This window comes from Corvus kubaryi, unplaced genomic scaffold (genome assembly GCF_017639235.1).
Source record: "Corvus kubaryi isolate FWS band 111438036 unplaced genomic scaffold, C.kubaryi_AGA036_p1.0 37149, whole genome shotgun sequence".
Classification (NCBI taxonomy): Eukaryota; Metazoa; Chordata; class Aves; order Passeriformes; family Corvidae; genus Corvus; species Corvus kubaryi.
Window position 1 is genome coordinate 260,153 of NW_024581039.1, and position 16,896 is coordinate 277,048.

A 16,896-nucleotide genomic window follows, 5' to 3' on the forward strand; every position below is an offset into this window, starting at 1 on the left:
ATACTGAGTTCTGCAGCTCCTTTGGAAGTTTCTCTTCCTTGCTGCTGGAAGGATTGGAAGGGGAGCAGCAGGTGCTGTTTCCCATTGCGTCCCTCCTGTTTTCCAGCCCCAGAAAATTCGGGCTGGATTGGAGCTCCACAACAAATGGCACCATCTGGCAGCCCCAGCGGAGAAGCCCCTGGCCCCCGTTCCACACAAAATTCCTGCTGGGTTTCCTTTAAGGAGGTTCCACTGGAGCCAAGCACCTCCCAAAACCTGTCACAGGCAGTTTTGTGTCCCCCAAACCCACCCGGGAGAGGGGGAAAAGCTTTTAATTTGTGTTTAGCCACTCACTGGAACCCATCCACTATATCATGGACTATTGTGTGACATTCCTGAAAAAAGTGAGGGTTTGTCATCCAAAACTCGGTCCCTTTCAGATGCTAATTGGGAAAATGCAGAGCGACTCATCCCTCTGCTGGGTCCTGTTACAATTGCAAATGGAATGTGAGTGCAGGGGCACGGGTATTTAGCATGGAAGAGCTGGGCTTTGAGGGAGCTTTTAGGTGTACCAACAGGAATTCTGCATTTGGGGGAGTGTCTGTGAGGTACTTGTACCCAAATTAACAGGGAATTTGGGTTCCTGCTGTTTGCAAGCAGCTGCTTGTGGGAAAGCCTAAGGTACGAGGCGTACTCTGTTCCTTTCTCCTTTTTAAAGGAATATGGCTCAGGAAAAGGGGGTTTTCCAGCACAGCCTGCGTTGGGAAGCTGTGGGCATCTGCCAGGGAAGCAGATGTCTCCCAGCAAGCCCCATTCAGCTCCATGAGGGGTTTGGGGCTGGACATCTGCGGGATCAGCATCTGCTGCTCAGGATATTCGTTAGGGAACTTCCCAACCCCACAAAACCAGTTTGGGGCTGGTTTCCAATTAAGGGAGAAGCGTTGGAGCAGAGCTGGGAGCTGTGGGCTGCCCGGGCTCAGTGCTCAGCCCAGCAGCTGCCCCATCCCTGGGAGTGTTCCAGGCTGGAGCAGCCTGGTCCAGGGGAAGGCTCCCTGCCCGTGCAAGGCTGTGGAACTGCGAAAAATCCGTATTTACTTGGGAAAAGTTGTGTTTCTTTGTCTTGAAACCATTTTTCCTGTAATTTTACTCTGCTGACTCAGGGATGTGCGGCGGGAACGTTCTGGTGGGATGCTTTCCTGAACTCCAAGAGTGTTGGCATTGAAAGCTTCCCAGGCTTCTTGCATTCTCCTTTTGGGATCTCGAAGCAGAGTCGTGATGTTAAAGTGTGTGGCAGGAGTGTGCTCCTGGCTTGTCCTTCAGGTCCCTAAAGCAGGCACTGTGGATTCCTTCAGGTTGGCCCGCTCCAGGAGTGGGATGGGAAGGGAAGGAGAGCTCCTAATTGGACTGTGCAGGTTTGAAAACATCTCGTGGTTCTTAACTAAAAGAGAAATTGATGAATTAGTTCTGTTAAAACACTTTTTAAATGGTATTTCTTGATTTGTGGGTCCATTTTTTGTGGGTAAATTTTTGTGGGCAAATTGATGCCAATGACTCTGAAGCTCCAGAATCCCATTCCTGCACATGAAAAATCCGGTGGAAGTTTAAAAAAAAAAAAAACGAAGCCATAATGTACTGGAAATTGCTTTTTTTTTTTTTGGCATTTTGGCTGTGAGTTGGGCTGTAGCTACTCCAAATTAAATCTAGCTCATCACTGTTTGTGCCAAGTGGTCCTGTTGGGAAGTTGTCACTAAAGTTTAAACCCAGTTTATTTAAATGTTAAAGATCATTGATCTAAACGCTCTCTATATTGAGATCCTGTTCACAATAAACAGATCTTTAAAAAATGGAGATTATCACCCCCTAAATGTCCCCTCTGAGGGAAATTTTGATGGGTGAACCCAGTGCTTTAAAAGCTGGATAAAAGGTGTCTGATACTCCCCATCCGAGCAGCACAGAATCCATTTTGTCTCTGCCTGTTTCCCTGGAAAAGGCTGCAGCATCCTCACCCATTTTGTGTTCCCAGATGCTGCAGCACAGTGAAATATTCCCTCATAAAAGGGAGCAGAAAACTCCAGTGAACTGCAAGAGATGGGAATGGCTGCAAGAATACTCATTTTATGTGTGGAAAAGCACGTTTTTCTACCTGCAATTAAAGAAATTAAGTTGTAATTTCTAATGCATGACAACTCCCAGTACTTAAAGAGCTCTGCCATTAAATTATTGCCAATTAAGAATTCCAGATATTCCAGAGCACTGATTGTATTGACACCATTTGTATTAGAAATGAGTAATTGGGACTGAATTATTATGGCAAACATAATATTTTTAACAGGGTTTAATAAGATGTTAATAAGGATTAATAATTAATTAATAAGAAATTCTTTGCCAAATTCCAGCTCTTTCTAGATGAAGGGAAGACTCTGGTAAAACCAGTCCAAATCTGGATTTCCCATTTGGAATTATGCTGATGTTTTTATTCCAAGGAACTGAAGAGTAAAAGCAATTTAAATTGGGGTCATTAAAAATCCCTTCCAGCCCATTCCATGGTTCCGTGACTCCGGAGCGCTGGGGCACGTGGGGCTCTACAAACATATCCAAGTCCAGGTGTGGAGCTTTGTTAGGAATTATTGGTGACACATCTCTGGGCTGGGAGCACGCGGCACTCAGAGCTTCCTCCGGGTTGGTCTGAGCTCCCTGGGAACTCCTGGGTGTCAGAATTCCCAGGCACGGCTGGTGGGAGGTACAGGGGAGGGCTCCTTAACTTCCCACATTTCCGTGTGTCTCCAGGATGGGCTGCCACAGAGGAATTCCCAAAATTCCGCTTGGCGTGAGCCCTTCCAGGCAGGAATTCCAGCTCCCTTTCGAGGCTCCCAAGATCCCTTCTCTGCTGGGCCAGCTGAGGGAGCTGTGGATGTGGGAATGGCCCCACTTCCAAGCTATCCAGAGACTTTTAGTAACAGGAGGTTGGTGATGAGTAACCCCAGGTTTTATAAAATGTTCTCCTGTTTTCCTGCGTTTTCCTTGTGTTCCCTGTCACTGGGATTCCTTGACAATATTTTCACTTCTGATTTATTTGGAAAGAGTCCTCAAGAGTGCTCTGTGTGTTGAGCAAATAATTTTATCCATCTGAAATCTCTATTTCCAGTATCTCTGTATTTCCAGGTATTAACTTTATGCAGTGCCGTGAGTAAATCCCTGTGCTGAGCCTGATGTGTTGTGTAGCTGCACCCCTGAGCTGGGGTGGGGTGGCCCCAGGGGATTCTCCAGGGCTCTCTGGCTGTTCACAGCAGGGCTGGACACGGATTTGGTGGATCAGGACAGCTGTGGGATGGATTTTAGGTTTGGTTCTGGGCTCTGTCCCCAGCTCCTGCAGCAGGGGAGTACCCCCAGCTTGCACTTGCTGGCAAATACAGAGTGCACCTCTCCTAAAACCGCCTTAACTCAAACCCATTGATTCCTGTGCCAGTTAAACCTGGAGAACTTACTCGGGCTTTAATCCTTTTATTGTTAGCTCGGCTGAAATTAATTTTCCCCAAGAAGTGTGCAAAGCCAATTAACGGCAGCTCGGGAGTTGGGGAGCGGAGTGCTCCAAAGTGTTAAATGCAGCCTGACCCCGTGGCCGCGCTCTGCGCCGCGCTCCCGGCAGAGCGATCGATACCCCACAGCAGCCGCTGAAACCATGGAAATTTGGGAGCGTTTCACCCACATTTCCAACCTGCACCGGCCTGCGTCCAGCACTCGTGGGGCTTTCATGCTTAGAAATGGAGATGTTTGGGGATATTTAGGATTGTTTTGTCTTGGGTGCCATCGGTTTGTCTTAATCTGAAACTGGGTTTTTTTCCGACTAAAATCCCACTGGTTTTTGTCCTTCTGGCACGGCAGCTTCTGTTTTCCACACAGACCTATTGGAGGTTATTAATTTTCTCCCTGTGATAGGGTGATCAAGCGTCCTGTCAGGAAAATGGATCTGTGTGTCAGCCCTTGCCGTGATTAAAGGGAGAGGCCGCGCGGGGAGAAAATACCAAATTTTCATGGCCAAATGAAAGGGCTCCTCATCCAGGTGTTATTCCAGCGGCAGTTCTGCCTGCCAGTTCAGCTGGGGGAAACCATTCCCGTTAACTGGGGGCTTCCCCTAGTAATTAAAAAAAGAAAGATGCAAGTATTAAGGAGTTTCCTCCCCCTCTATTTAAGCAGGTTTTTCCCGCATCCGGAGGTTTGCAGGGGGATGGTTGGGGTTTTGCTGTATTTGAGGGGTTTGGTTGGTTAGCTTTCAATTCCTTGGAGTTATGGCAGATTTTGGGGGTTGTGTTCTTGAGGCAGAAGATCCTCTGCTGCAGCTGTGGGGATCAAACCGTCACATTCCAGATTGCTAATGGAACACTGTGGATCTTTCCCACCCTGTCCAGGTTGGAATTTCTTGTGAGGTTAACAGAGAGTGATGTCCTGGACACCTGGGGGCTGGAGGCACGGGGGGAGCAGCAGGAAGGAGCTCAGCTCGTGGTTCCCAGCCCAGTCCTGGGAGCTTTCCTGGGGGAAAATACTGGATGAAGGTCAGATCAAGATGGAGCTTGTGGATTCCCTGTAGGATTTCTTTTGCTGTTCCAGGTTGATACATGAAAATTCTCTTGATACAGATTCTGTTGCTCAGAGAGCTTGTGGATTCCCCATCTCTGGAAGTGTGCAAAGCCAGGCTGGAGCAACCTGGGCTAATGGAAGGTGTCCCTGCCCATGGCAGGGGGCAGAGTGGGATGATCCTTAAAATCCCTTCAGACCCAAACCATTCCGTGATTCTAGAACTCTCTGAGCCTGTAATCCTAGGGATGCTCCCCGATCCTCCCTCGGGGATGTAGCAAAGGGTTAACTCGGCGTTGCTGTAATCCGCGGATGGGGGGGCCCCGCGGTGTTTAATTTCCTACTGGAAGCAGCACATGTGTTGGCTTTTCCTTTCTTCCCGGCCAGAGCGCGGCGGGCGCGGGCCGGGGTCAGCGCTGGGCTATTGATCCGCATCCCGCTGCCCTGCTCCAGCATCTGCTGCGCTCCCGCTGCCGCCGCGCCCGCGGAGCTCACACCCACAGCCGGGCCGAGCTCCGCCGGGCAGGGCGGGCACCGATGAAAGGGGTAAACCCATCCCGGAGCGGCACCCGGTGCCAGTTCATCCCGGCCTCAGGTGTCTCCGGGCGAGCACCTGGGATGGGCTGCGAGCTGCGGCTCCGGCCATCCCAGGGAACAGAGGCCACCGTGGGCTGCGACAGCCAGTGGGACACATGGAAATGTTAACGGGAGCCTGGGAGAAAGGACTGTTGGACAATTCCAACTGTTCCCTTCTCTGCTTTGTTCCAGCCCGTTTTCATCCTTCTTCCTCCGAAGGCAGTTGCTATTGATTTTTCCCTTTTTTCCCCTCCCTTCCCATTGTTAAGCTTTCCCTTGTTTTTCTCTCCCTTTTGGCTGGCGGAGTTGCCTGACCACAGCTCCTAAAATTTGGTTGACTTCCTTGTTTTCCTCTGGAGCCCCATGGATGTCATTAACAGAGACGTCCCACCCTTCGTTAATCCACAAGCCTGATGCTTCCCAACTCCTCAGAAAGCAGTGCTTGGGAAGGATTAAAAACTTCCTTATTTCATTAGAACAAATGGTAGGGAATTTCCCAGGGTGCTGGGAATTAATATCTAGGTAAGAGTGGACCTTATTTGTCAGAATAAGTGACTGCAGTTTCATTCCAGTAATTTCTTCTAAGATTTTGGGATTCTACTGCAAATGAGAAAACCTCCTCTGCTTAGTGGAATTCAGAATGCCTGGACTGTGATGAACTAATAGCACGTATTTCACTCCTATGTAAAATTCATAATTACAGTTTTGTCCCATTGTTACAGTTCCATATGTGACATTTTGCTATATGAAAATATCCGTTTGGTTTAATGGTGTGTACTGTTATCCTAAAATTCGATGGGAAGCTGGACGTGGTGATGGATCCTAGATCAAAAAGATGCTTTTGTATCATACATAATACAAAGAACTTACCCTGAAAAAAATCCATCTTTTAAAAACAATAAAAATTGCAACTTGTTAATTTAAAATGAACAAGAAGCAACTCAGAAATTGCTAGATAAACATAGAATTCCATGGATCTTTTATCACTGAGCAAAAAAACCTGGGAATTAGGGAGTTTTCTGGTGACTTTTTTCCCCGTGAGTTCTTGGCAGGTTTTGAAGGGATATTTTGACTTGTTCGGAGCTTTTTAGAGGAATCTTCTCCATGCCTGAAAATCCTGGTGGTCCCAAAGACACGGTTCACGTTCTTTATTTTTTAACTCTCTCTGGAAAACGCTGTTTGGGATATTAAAAGCCCCCCCTCCTTGGGACTTTTCTCCCGACGCAGGCTGCCCCTCTGGCCTCCCGCAGCCCAAGAAGGTGTCCACGTCCTACGAGGAGAGGCGCAAGCAGGCCACGGCCATCGTGCTGCTGGGAGTCATCGGCGCCGAGTTCGGGGCTGAGATCGAGCCGCCCAAGCTGCTCACGCGGCCCCGGAGCTCCAGCCAGATTCCCGAGGGATTCGGCCTGACCAGCGGTGGATCCAATTATTCCCTGGCCAGGCACACGTGTGAGTACCCCTGGGCCTCTTCTGCCTCGGTTGGTGATAGGGATGCAAACCGGTTCGTTCAGATTTTCATGGAAAAGAGCAAGATTAGGGATTGGGAATGTACCTTAAGAGGCTGCCAAGGAATTGGTGCTGATGGAGTGAGCTGCTGGAATTCTGACATCCTTTATTCTCCTCCCAGGTCAAGCAGAGCACTTCCACTGCATTTATTTGATTTGTTCTTGGTTACTTGTCCTGTTCCAGCCCCTGCCATGGGCAGGGACACCTTCCACTAGCCCAGGCTGCTCCAAGCCCCTTCCAGCCCAGCCCTGAACACTTCCAGGGATGGGGAATCCACAGCTTCTCTGGGAAAGCTGTAAGTCCATCAAATCCGGGGTATTTCTCTGCCTTCCAGTGACATGGAATTGTGGTTGTGCCTTTTGGAGAGGGTGGAATTCTCTAGAAATTCCTGTTGTGCCCTTGCCTGGCACCTGCATTAATCCCTGGAACCTTCACAACTCGTTCCCAGAGCTATTCCACGATAAAATGCCACCCCAGGAATTGCTGGCTGCAGATGCCCCACATCCCCCCCCCCGAAAGTGCAGCTAATGCTGTGTTTACAGAGTTAATGGGCTGAGAAATCGGGCTCCTGTGTCCAGGGTATGGAAATGCCGGATTCCGTGGATAATCCAGGGGGTTTTCCAGGCAGCTGCCATCCATGGAGTTACTAATGAGCAGCTCTTTGCGCTTTAGCTCTGGTGGTGCCGCAGGTGACACCGTGTCCATGGAGTTATTGAGATCTCCCTGACACTGACTTGGGCCTCCTTCCAAGGGGAGTGGCAGGCTTTCCATGCTCCCAGATCCATGCAGTCACTCCAGTTTTGCTGGAGTCTGGATTCAGCGAGCCAGCCAGCAGTTCAGTTCCTAACTCAGACCCCTCTGCCATTATGGTGTCCCAAATTCCTGGCAGCTGGTGGGCAGGAGGGAAAGCAAGTGGCATTTCTGACCAGAAATAGAAATATCCCTGCCTGGATAATTGGGCAGGTTGTTTGGATGGGATATTGGGAAGGAATCCTTGGCTGTGGGGGTGCTGAGGCCCCGGCACAGGTTCCCCAGAGAAGCTGTGGCTGCCCTATCCCATGGGCAGGGATAGCTCCCACTCGCCCAGGTTGCTCCAAGCCTTGTCCAACCTGGCCTGGAGAAATTCCAGATGGGAGATGATTGGAAAAAAAACCCTGATCATCCTTACACAAAAACCCAATAATGATAATTTTTAATTTAGCCCTGAAAATATCTTGATTTTATACCTGGAATAAAAATAAAAGACTAAAAATTCTCTGGGTCAGGAGCAGAAAGGGATGAAGGGATATGGAATTTTAACCCAGCTCTCCAAATTTCTGTCTCTCTGTGGACAGTCAGGGAAAAAAATCATCCAGAAAGGGTCACAATCAAGTTAAATCCGATTCTTGGAGTCCATCATTTGGATTTAGTTGGATCTTGATCGGAGTTCTCAGTGTCTCATTCCTGCCTGGGCTATTGATTTTCCTGAGCAAATAATTTCATTTTTTAAAATCCATTGGCAAACTGGGGATAACAAGGCTGCCTGGAGCCGTGTGCTCTGAGAGATTCTGCAAGGAAAGACATTTTGGGAATCCAGGGGCTTCTGTGCAGTGAAAATGAGTGATAAATTTTTGTATTTGGGCACATCTGGGTTAATAAAGTGATCTAAGGAACAAATGTGCCACTGCAGAATAAAACACCTGGAATAAAATTACATTTTAATACCAATTTATGTAGGAATGGCATTCCCTGAGCTCCGGGGCTGCCTGAGGAATTGTGTCCAGTGAGTCACACCTGAATTCCCGTCCCAAGGAGCTTTAGATTTGGTGCTTAATGACTTTTTCTGGCTGAATATTAATGGGAAGCAGCAAATCCGCGGGCCCAGGGATGCGCATCATCCCAGGATATTCCAGCCCTGCTGTGCCGAGCTTTTCCAGGGCTAATTACCTTGTTGCTGCGCTGACTCTAATGTGACATGTTTATTGCCCTAACGAACAACTCATTAGCGCCGGGATGTTTTTGTCAATATTAATTCCTTCGTTTAAGCCGAGGCAGAGCTTTAAACAAAGATGTCCCGGCCGGGGACCCACCAGCACCGGGACTTTGGGTCAGTCCAGCTGTTGCTGGTGTCAGCAGCAGGATGCTGAGGGGAAAGGTAGGAATATTTCATCGGAGTAATGCTTGAGGAGGCACGTTTTTAATAAGGTTTTGTATCTGAGGCATAAAAGCGACCTTCCGTGGCATGACAAGAAGGAATTTTGGGGGTTGTTCTGCATGGATCGGGATTGGTTGGTGTGAATCTACTGGAAAAAACTGTCTGTTGGCTTTTCCCAGTCCTAAAAACAGCAGGAGGCTTGTTTAGTAAACAAAGCAAGCAACTTGTTGAGGACAGTTCAAGAAAAACCTGATAAAATCAGTAATTATCTTTACCACAAGGACCATTATTGAGGGGTAATGAATAGTGATGGAGAGATAACGATAAATTATCGGGAAGCGTTGCTTGGTTTAGCCCTCCTCCATCTATGTGTACATAATTCATTTTATCTCAAAGTGGGCTGTTAACTGAAATATTAATAAGTATTTCCAAAAGGTGCAGAACCTGGGTCAAGATTCAGGATTGGTGAAGTTGTTTGGGATGTTTCTCTCCCCTTCCCTCTTAAGCTTTATTTCTAAGAAACATTTCAGCATGTCAGCTTCTATTTTTCCCCCCAAAATCCATTTACTGCTATGTCTTACGGAGTGAAAATACTGTGTTTGAGAGGCAGCAGTGGCACAGAGAGGTCGTGGATTCCATCTCTGGCAGCGTCCAAGGCCAGGTTGGACGGGGCTTGGAGCAGCCTGGGCTGGGGGAAGGTGTCCCTGCCCACGGCAGGGGTGGCACAGGTGTCTCTAAGGTCCCTCCAGGCGCAGCCATCGTGGGCTCCCCCAGCTGCTCTGACGCTGCCCTGCTCTCCCTCTGCTCAGGCAAGGCGCTGACGTTCCTGCTGCTGCAGCCGCCCAGCGCGCGGCTCCCGGCGCACAGCACCATCCGCAGGACCGCCATCGACCTCATCGGCCGCGGCTTCACCGTCTGGGAGCCCTACATGGACGTGTCGGCCGTGCTCATGGGGCTGCTGGAGCTCTGCGCCGACGCCGAGAAGCAGCTGGCCAAGTGGGTACCTGCAGCCATCCCTGCCAGACTCCCAGCTGGGGCATCCCAGCCGTGGGCAAGCATTGGTTCAAGTCCTGGGGCTGGGGAGCTTGGCAGGAACGTGGGACGAGGAATGAGGAGCAGGGAGTGGCCTTAAGATGGACGGCAGGGTTAGGGGGATATTGGAAAGGAATTCTTGGCTGTGAGGGTGGGGAGGCCCTGGAATGGAATTCCCAGAGAAACTGTGGCTACCCCGTGCCTGGAAGTGTCCAAGGCCAGGTTGGACAGAGCTTGGAGCAACCTGGGACAGTGGAAGTTGTCCCTGCCCATGACATCCTTAAGGCTCCTTTCAACCCAGACCATTCCATGATTCCATGAAATGTTTGTTGATAACACACAGAATTTAAATGGTACCTGCAATAAGGAGCTGCCCAGGGCTGTTTTAATCCCAGGAATGTGTTTCCACATCCATCTGTGTTGAGGGTTCTGATGTTATTCTAAGATAGATATTGCCCATTTTATGTAAGTTTTAATTTCCTCAACATATAAAGAATGAATCCTTGCCATGTGTTGGCCAGAGGAATATGGACAAATTGGATTACCATTGTTTTTTGTCTGAGTTCCAGTTATTCCTTGCAGTGTGACAGGAGACACCACCACATTTTCCCTTCCCAAAGCCTCTCCTAAGCCCTGTTTTATGTAAACCCTGACTTCCAGGTTTCAAGTGACCACAGTTCTTCAGCAAGTCCTTGTGCTCGTGTGATTCCACCCTTAGCTGTCAGGAAGATTAGTCTGGCTCTCCCTCCCCAGAGCAGGGAATAAATGAAGGGATCAGCGTGGAGCCTTGAGGAGCCCGCCGCAATTTTCCTCATGATAAATTGCATAATAAGCGCGAAAGCGTTTGCTTATTAATCCATAACAAGATTTAGATTGAAAATGGCCTGTTACATTCCTGACAGATCCAGGATGGAGGGAGATGGAAAGAAACGGAGCAACAATGTGTGCAGGGGTTAAGTGTGGATTTCACCCTCCTGGAGCCCCGCTGAGCTCCCGCTTTGTGCCGGATTTGCCGTGGACACAATAACGGCACACAGCTGCCGGCGCCTCTCCCGGAGGTTTTATCAAAGAGCTTTTATGTCAAGCTTCTGCTTTTAGATAGAAAAGAAGAAATCACATTTATTGACCAGGAAAACGAGTGGGTTTCTTTTTTCCCTGCTGAATCAAGGGAATATCCGAGCTGTTAGGCAAAACTCAGGTGTTTGGAACTCCTTCGCTTGCCCAGCTCATCCTGGTTCCCGAAGGTTAGAGTGTGCCAAGGGAAACTGCTCAGTTGAGAGGATAAAGAGTTTTCCCAGCAGTTTTAGGCTTTGGTGGCTTGGCTTGGGTGATGACAGGAATAATTTTTGGCTGTATTTTTGCTTTTTGAATTAAGCTACATTTCATACAGATTTCCACAGAATGGTTTGGGTTGAGGGGTATTTTCAGGATCATCCCATTCCACCCCCTGGCATGGGCAGGAACACCTTCCACTAGCCCAGGTTGCTCCGAGTCCCATCCAGCCTGGCCTGGAACAATTGCAGGGATGGGGTAGCCACAGCTTCTCTGGGCACCATTACGATCTGATACACCAAAATTAGCAAATCACCTTATCATCAATCCATACATTTTTATCTGTGCCTTGGAGCAATCTGACCTAGTGGAAGGTGGAATAGGAGGGTCTGGATGCTTTTGTCCTGGTTGGAATGTGCCGTTCCCATCCCCTCACAGGGCTGGCCCCGAGCTCTCCCCACATCCTCCCAGGCGAAGCCTGTTGCTTTCCAGGAAAACAGTCACTCTGCCAAACATCCTGGAAGGAAAAACGCTGCTGGCGTGACACGGAGCCTTTGGAAAGTGGCAGAGAGGCACTTGGGGTCTGCTGGCTTTGGGAAGCCCCTCCAAAACTTAGCTGGGATAACTCCTTCCCCTGGCTTATCCCTTTTTCATGGAACACCTGGACAGGAGTTTTGAAGTTACATTTAGATGTGGCTTTCCAAGGAAAGGCCAATGGGGACATGCATCACCTTGTGGCAGAGACTTCATTCAGTTTCACATTTGGGAGTTCTAATTCGTACAGTGACAGTGAGGGATGGGAAAGGAAAATAAACCTGTTGGGGTTATAAACTCCTGCTGTTCTCTTCCCAAAAAATTCAGTCAAAGAGCACAGGGAAGAAGGAGGAACCCCTTCCACAGGGTGCCCAGAGCAGCTGTGGCTGCCCCATCCCTGTAAGTGTCCCAGGCTGGGTTGGACGGGGCTTGGAGCAGCCTGGGATACTGGAAGATGTGCCTTCCCATGGCAGGGAGAGGAATAGGTGATCCTTAAAACCCCTTCCAATGCAAACCAGCCTGTGGTTCCATGTTTCTACATTTTGAGGAATTTTTGGATAATGTGCAGGGCACGTAGAAATTTTATTTTTGCTAAATGCAGTTACTGGGTACTTACCACCTTATTGCTTCTTGCTTTTATCTTGTCACAGCTAGTAAAAGCCTTGAATTAAAGAGAATTACTCTGGCCAGAGGATTTTTCAGGCTGTGTTTAAAATACTGTAAAAGACCAAACCATAAATCCTTGGGAAGATGCTCCGGGCTCGCCTGGCCCTCTGTGGGGTGATATGTATTCAGCACATACAGATAATTTGTTAACAAGGCCTTTTGCCCACTTTGGACAGATGCACTTACTGTTTTCAATCTTCATGGTTAATTATTCGATTTGGGGTTGATGCTGGAACACCCTGACTCCTAATCACTGCTCTTTGTTGGGAGTCCATTATATTGGAACTGCCGGAGTGCTCCCAGTGACCTTGAACTGACATTATAAGCTGCTTCTAATCTTTTCACTCTATATTTCTAATGCTGCTTTCCTTTGTCCCTGCCTTTGTGTGGCTCCCGTTTAGCATCACAATGGGGCTGCCCCTGAGCCCGGCGGCCGACTCGGCGCGCTCGGCTCGCCACGCGCTGTCCCTCATCGCCACCGCCCGCCCGCCCGCCTTCATCACCACCATCGCCAAGGAGGTGAGCGGGGCCTGCTCCCGGACAGCCAGGGGCTTGGGGGATTAAAGGAGACTTTTCCATGGGGTTTGGAGGGTGAGCGGGACGGGGCGGTGCTGGGAGCGTGGTGTGCTCCAGGCATGGTCTGTCCGAGGATCGTCTGAGCAATCCCAGCCCCAGCTGGAGCTGAGGGATGGGGCTTAGCGGTGACCAGGGTGGTGCTGGATACAAGGTCAGGCTTGCTGGTCTTGGAGGTAACAATTCCTGCCCCGTACGGCTGCTCCCCACAGGTGCACAGGCACACGGCACTGGCGGCCAACACGCAGTCGCAGCAGAACATCCACACCACCACGCTGGCCCGCGCCAAGGGCGAGATCCTCCGGGTCATCGAGATCCTCATCGAGAAGATGCCAACGGACGTCGTGGACCTGCTGGTGGAGGTGAGGCCACCTCTGTCCTGGGCTCGATGCCAGTGATGGGTCTGACTCGACTCGTGGAGTTTCTTTCCATGAGGACTTTGGGTGTGGAGAGGATTTGCTTTATACCAAGTTCATTTCTTAAACTTTAAATGCATTAAATTACATTGTTGGGGAAAAAATCCGAAGCAAAAGAAGGTCAAAGCCAAGTTGGACACGGCTTGGAACAACCTGATCTATCAGAAGGTGTCCCTGCCCATGGCAGGGCTTGGAGTGGGATGACCTTCAGAACTTTAGTTACAGAACATAGAACACAGATTGTCAGCTGATGGTAATTTTTGTTTCCAAGGTGATGGACATCATCATGTACTGCCTGGAAGGATCTTTAGTTAAGAAAAAGGGTCTTCAGGAATGCTTTCCAGCCATCTGCAGGTGAGCTCTTCCTCCGGGAATACTGGGAAGTAAATGACAGGATCAGCAGTAGGATATATTTCCTAATTAAGAGTGAAGCAGTCTGTTAGGTGACACAACAAAGAGTAAAAGGTGATTTATAAAATGGGAGTATTTCCAGTATCTTTAAACGTGGATAAATATCCCAGTTATCCTCTTAAACTGGTCCAACCAATAAATTCTAATAATCACCTGTCGGCCATTACCTTTTAATTTAATAACCTATTAAAATATTGAATAGTTTCAAGGAAAGAACAATTATCCTGTTGCCAGGTTGGATACTGATGGAGATGATCTTCCTCCTTCCTGATGCTTTAAGTGGCTTTCCTTAAAACATAAAGGGAAGGATAAATGGGAATTACTGCCCAGTCTCCCTATTCCTGTGTATATTTATAGCAATCCAGTATTTTAAAATTCTTTGCAATTACTGGTAATATTTCCTGGTTATAGCCGGTGTAAAAATGATCCAGCACCCAGCGACGGCCTCATGGAGCCCAAGGGAAATTGCCAGCAGGTTGTAGCAAATGGGGGAACCTCTGGAGAGATTCCAAGTGGGAGCACTTGTACAGCATCCCATTGTTAATCCCTTTACAACATCCCAGCGTTCCTTATGCTGTATGGTAACGTGTGCACACGTGGTGAGCCAAAATCATCCCAGTGTGCAGCTCCTCTTCCTTGGATCAAAGGAATAGGAAGAGCAGTCCGAGGGGAAGGGTGGTTGACACATCCAGCATCCTCAGGGAGGGATACACAGGGATGCAGAGCTGCATCTGAGCTGCATTTTCCCTTTTCCCTGCACAAAACCTAGGGATTTTCCTCCTTCTCTTTTACTCTTTATTGGTTTTTTCCTGTGTTTCGTCTTGCTTTTCTTCCCAACTGCCATCCTGCAGTGCAGAACGCGTCTCGTACCTGCGTGCGAGCAGTTGCTATGGCACTGGGAATCCCAAGGAACCAGGAGAGAAGTCTGGAAGATGGGTTGTTAGAAGCCCTAAATATGCTCAGCAACATGATTTTGGAGACTGGTTCCAGATATTTCTGGCAGACTTTGGCAGAGGAACATTTAACTGCAAAATTCCAACGTAATTCCGAATGCAGTTGGCACTTTCACAGGTCTGCTCTCCCTGTGATAAAGCACAGTGATATCCCCAAGGATTTGAATTTGCAATAAGGATTTAGAGTCTGTTGGGTTTCAAGGTGTTGAAATTCCTTGGATTTTGCAGCTGTTGGAATTCCAATACATGCCACGTGGTCACACTGGGTATTAAGGACTATTGCACGCTTCACCCCAAGGGTGTTATTGGAGTGGAGAGTGTTTGATGGTGAACTTCCCTCTTCCCTTTTCTTTATGCCCATCAAAAATTGATGAGTTTGCTTATTTTTCCTTCCACTGTCCTTCCTTTCCATTTGACTTTCACGGGAAATGCCCTGAATTCACGCAGGGTGTTGGATGATCACTTAACCATTTGACTTCCCATCCAGGGGTTTGGTGATTATCCCATAGATTACTCCCAAATAAATAAACCTGATAGATAAACCTGATCACATTCCATGGTACCATATCACCCATCAGTTGTTTTTGTGGAATGCCAAGTGTTGAACCGGCAGCGAGTGGATTTTTAAATCAAATCTCTGTTCCGGCCCTTAATTAATTAGCCAGTGGAATCCCAAGTGAGTTTAATCTCCCGGTGTCCCCTCGTTTTCCCCTCAGGTTCTACATGGTGAGTTACTACGAGCGCAGTCACCGGATTGCGGTGGGAGCTCGCCACGGCTCCGTGGCGCTCTACGACATCCGCACCGGCAAGTGCCAGGTAAGGAACTCCCTGGGGATTCCTGCCCTCAAACCTGGGAGCTGTTGGGAGCGAGGAGCAGCAAGCTCCGCGTCTGTTGTGCGCTGGGCTGCTGGAACGCTCTGGATAACGCCGAGGGGATCAATAGCTTAATGAAGGACTTAAGGATATCGAGTCCTGCTGGCTCCATTCCCTGGGACTGACCGGCTGCCACTGGGTTAATAAGGAAAACCTCAAGCTTTATTTCCTGACCTGAAAGTTTGGGAGTTATTTTCCTAAAAATTCGGAATTATTTACTCAGTGCTGGGGAATATTCACAGCATTTGGTTCCTTACTTTTCTTCATAATCTTCCACATAAACCATGGAAAATAGAGCTGGGGGTGACCAAAGGGACTCCCAGGATAATTAGGACAGGTCCTTTTCAGGTTTAATTATTATTCATGAGATACAAAAATTTTCCAGATAAATTACTGTGGGGCAACGCCATCTATTGGATACAGATTCCTGCTTCCAAATCCGATTTTATGCTTAATTTCTCACAACTGCAGATTTTTCTGGCTGCTCAAAAACATGGAATGACTTGGGGATAGTGCAGCTGAAAAAGTTGTGTCATTGGAGAAAAGCTCAGGTTTTTTTATTGCCTTTCCTGTGAGGGGTTTTGGGATCCTGAAAAGCATTTTGGGTTTGGGTTTTTTTTCCCTTGCAGGTAATTTTTATTTTTTTAAAAAAGGTGGTTGTAGGAACTGACTGAGAAATTACTTGGAATGATTAATAGGATGATGGATATGAAAAATCCCCCTTTTTAACAAAAAACAAATCAGCATTTATCTAGGATGGGTTTTTTTCCCAGTAAAATTTACTGTATTAGTAGATTGTATTATGACTATTCCGAATGCAAGCATTTTTGATCTGTTTCTCCATAATTCAATATCAAAACCAGGTTCCCTCTCCTTCTCCTCCTATAAAATGACTTTATTAAACCCTCTCTGAGTGTTGCTGTTGTTCCCAGTGTGGGACACGGGCTCGATTGGGCTCTGTGGGGTTTTTGGCAGCACTGGGAGCTGGGCAGCGCCCTTCCCATGCCGGTATTGATTTGTCCTTCAGCTGTTGGCAGCTCCCAGAGATCCCAGGGCCTGGGTGTTGATTATTCCCACAACGTCTCGGGAGAGGTATTGACCCGGAGCCGCTCGCTGCCGATGGCTCCGGATTTCTCACCCCGTCTCCATGGCACTCATAATAAACGGGCTGAGTGCTCCGTGGCTCTGGAAGCCAACTTTTCCTCACTGCGAGCTTTTCCCTCTAGGAGCCAGTTTGGAGATGGGTTTGTCCCCCATTCCAAGGAGGATCCATGCCTTGCACTCAGGTTCTGTCCCACATGGCAGCAACAACCTTCATATTCCCCCATCCGTGTTCCCCCTCCATATTCCCCCTCACTCATTCCCCCTCACTCATTCCCCCTCACTCATTCCCCCTCAC

General features: G+C 48.5%; 1 protein-coding gene across 3 annotated transcripts in view; it reads left to right on the forward strand.

Annotated features, from left to right (window-relative positions):
• Positions 1-16,896, forward strand: part of WDR7 (WD repeat domain 7) — a 43,619-nt gene that overhangs the window by 19,754 nt on the left and 6,969 nt on the right. For all 3 annotated transcript variants that reach the window (XM_042021502.1, XM_042021503.1, XM_042021504.1), the window contains 6 exons: positions 6,355-6,576; positions 9,577-9,763; positions 12,673-12,790; positions 13,057-13,206; positions 13,532-13,614; positions 15,341-15,440. In XM_042021502.1, coding sequence (XP_041877436.1) covers positions 6,355-6,576; positions 9,577-9,763; positions 12,673-12,790; positions 13,057-13,206; positions 13,532-13,614; positions 15,341-15,440 — 860 coding nt within the window. The remainder of the gene's footprint in view (positions 1-6,354; positions 6,577-9,576; positions 9,764-12,672; positions 12,791-13,056; positions 13,207-13,531; positions 13,615-15,340; positions 15,441-16,896) is intronic.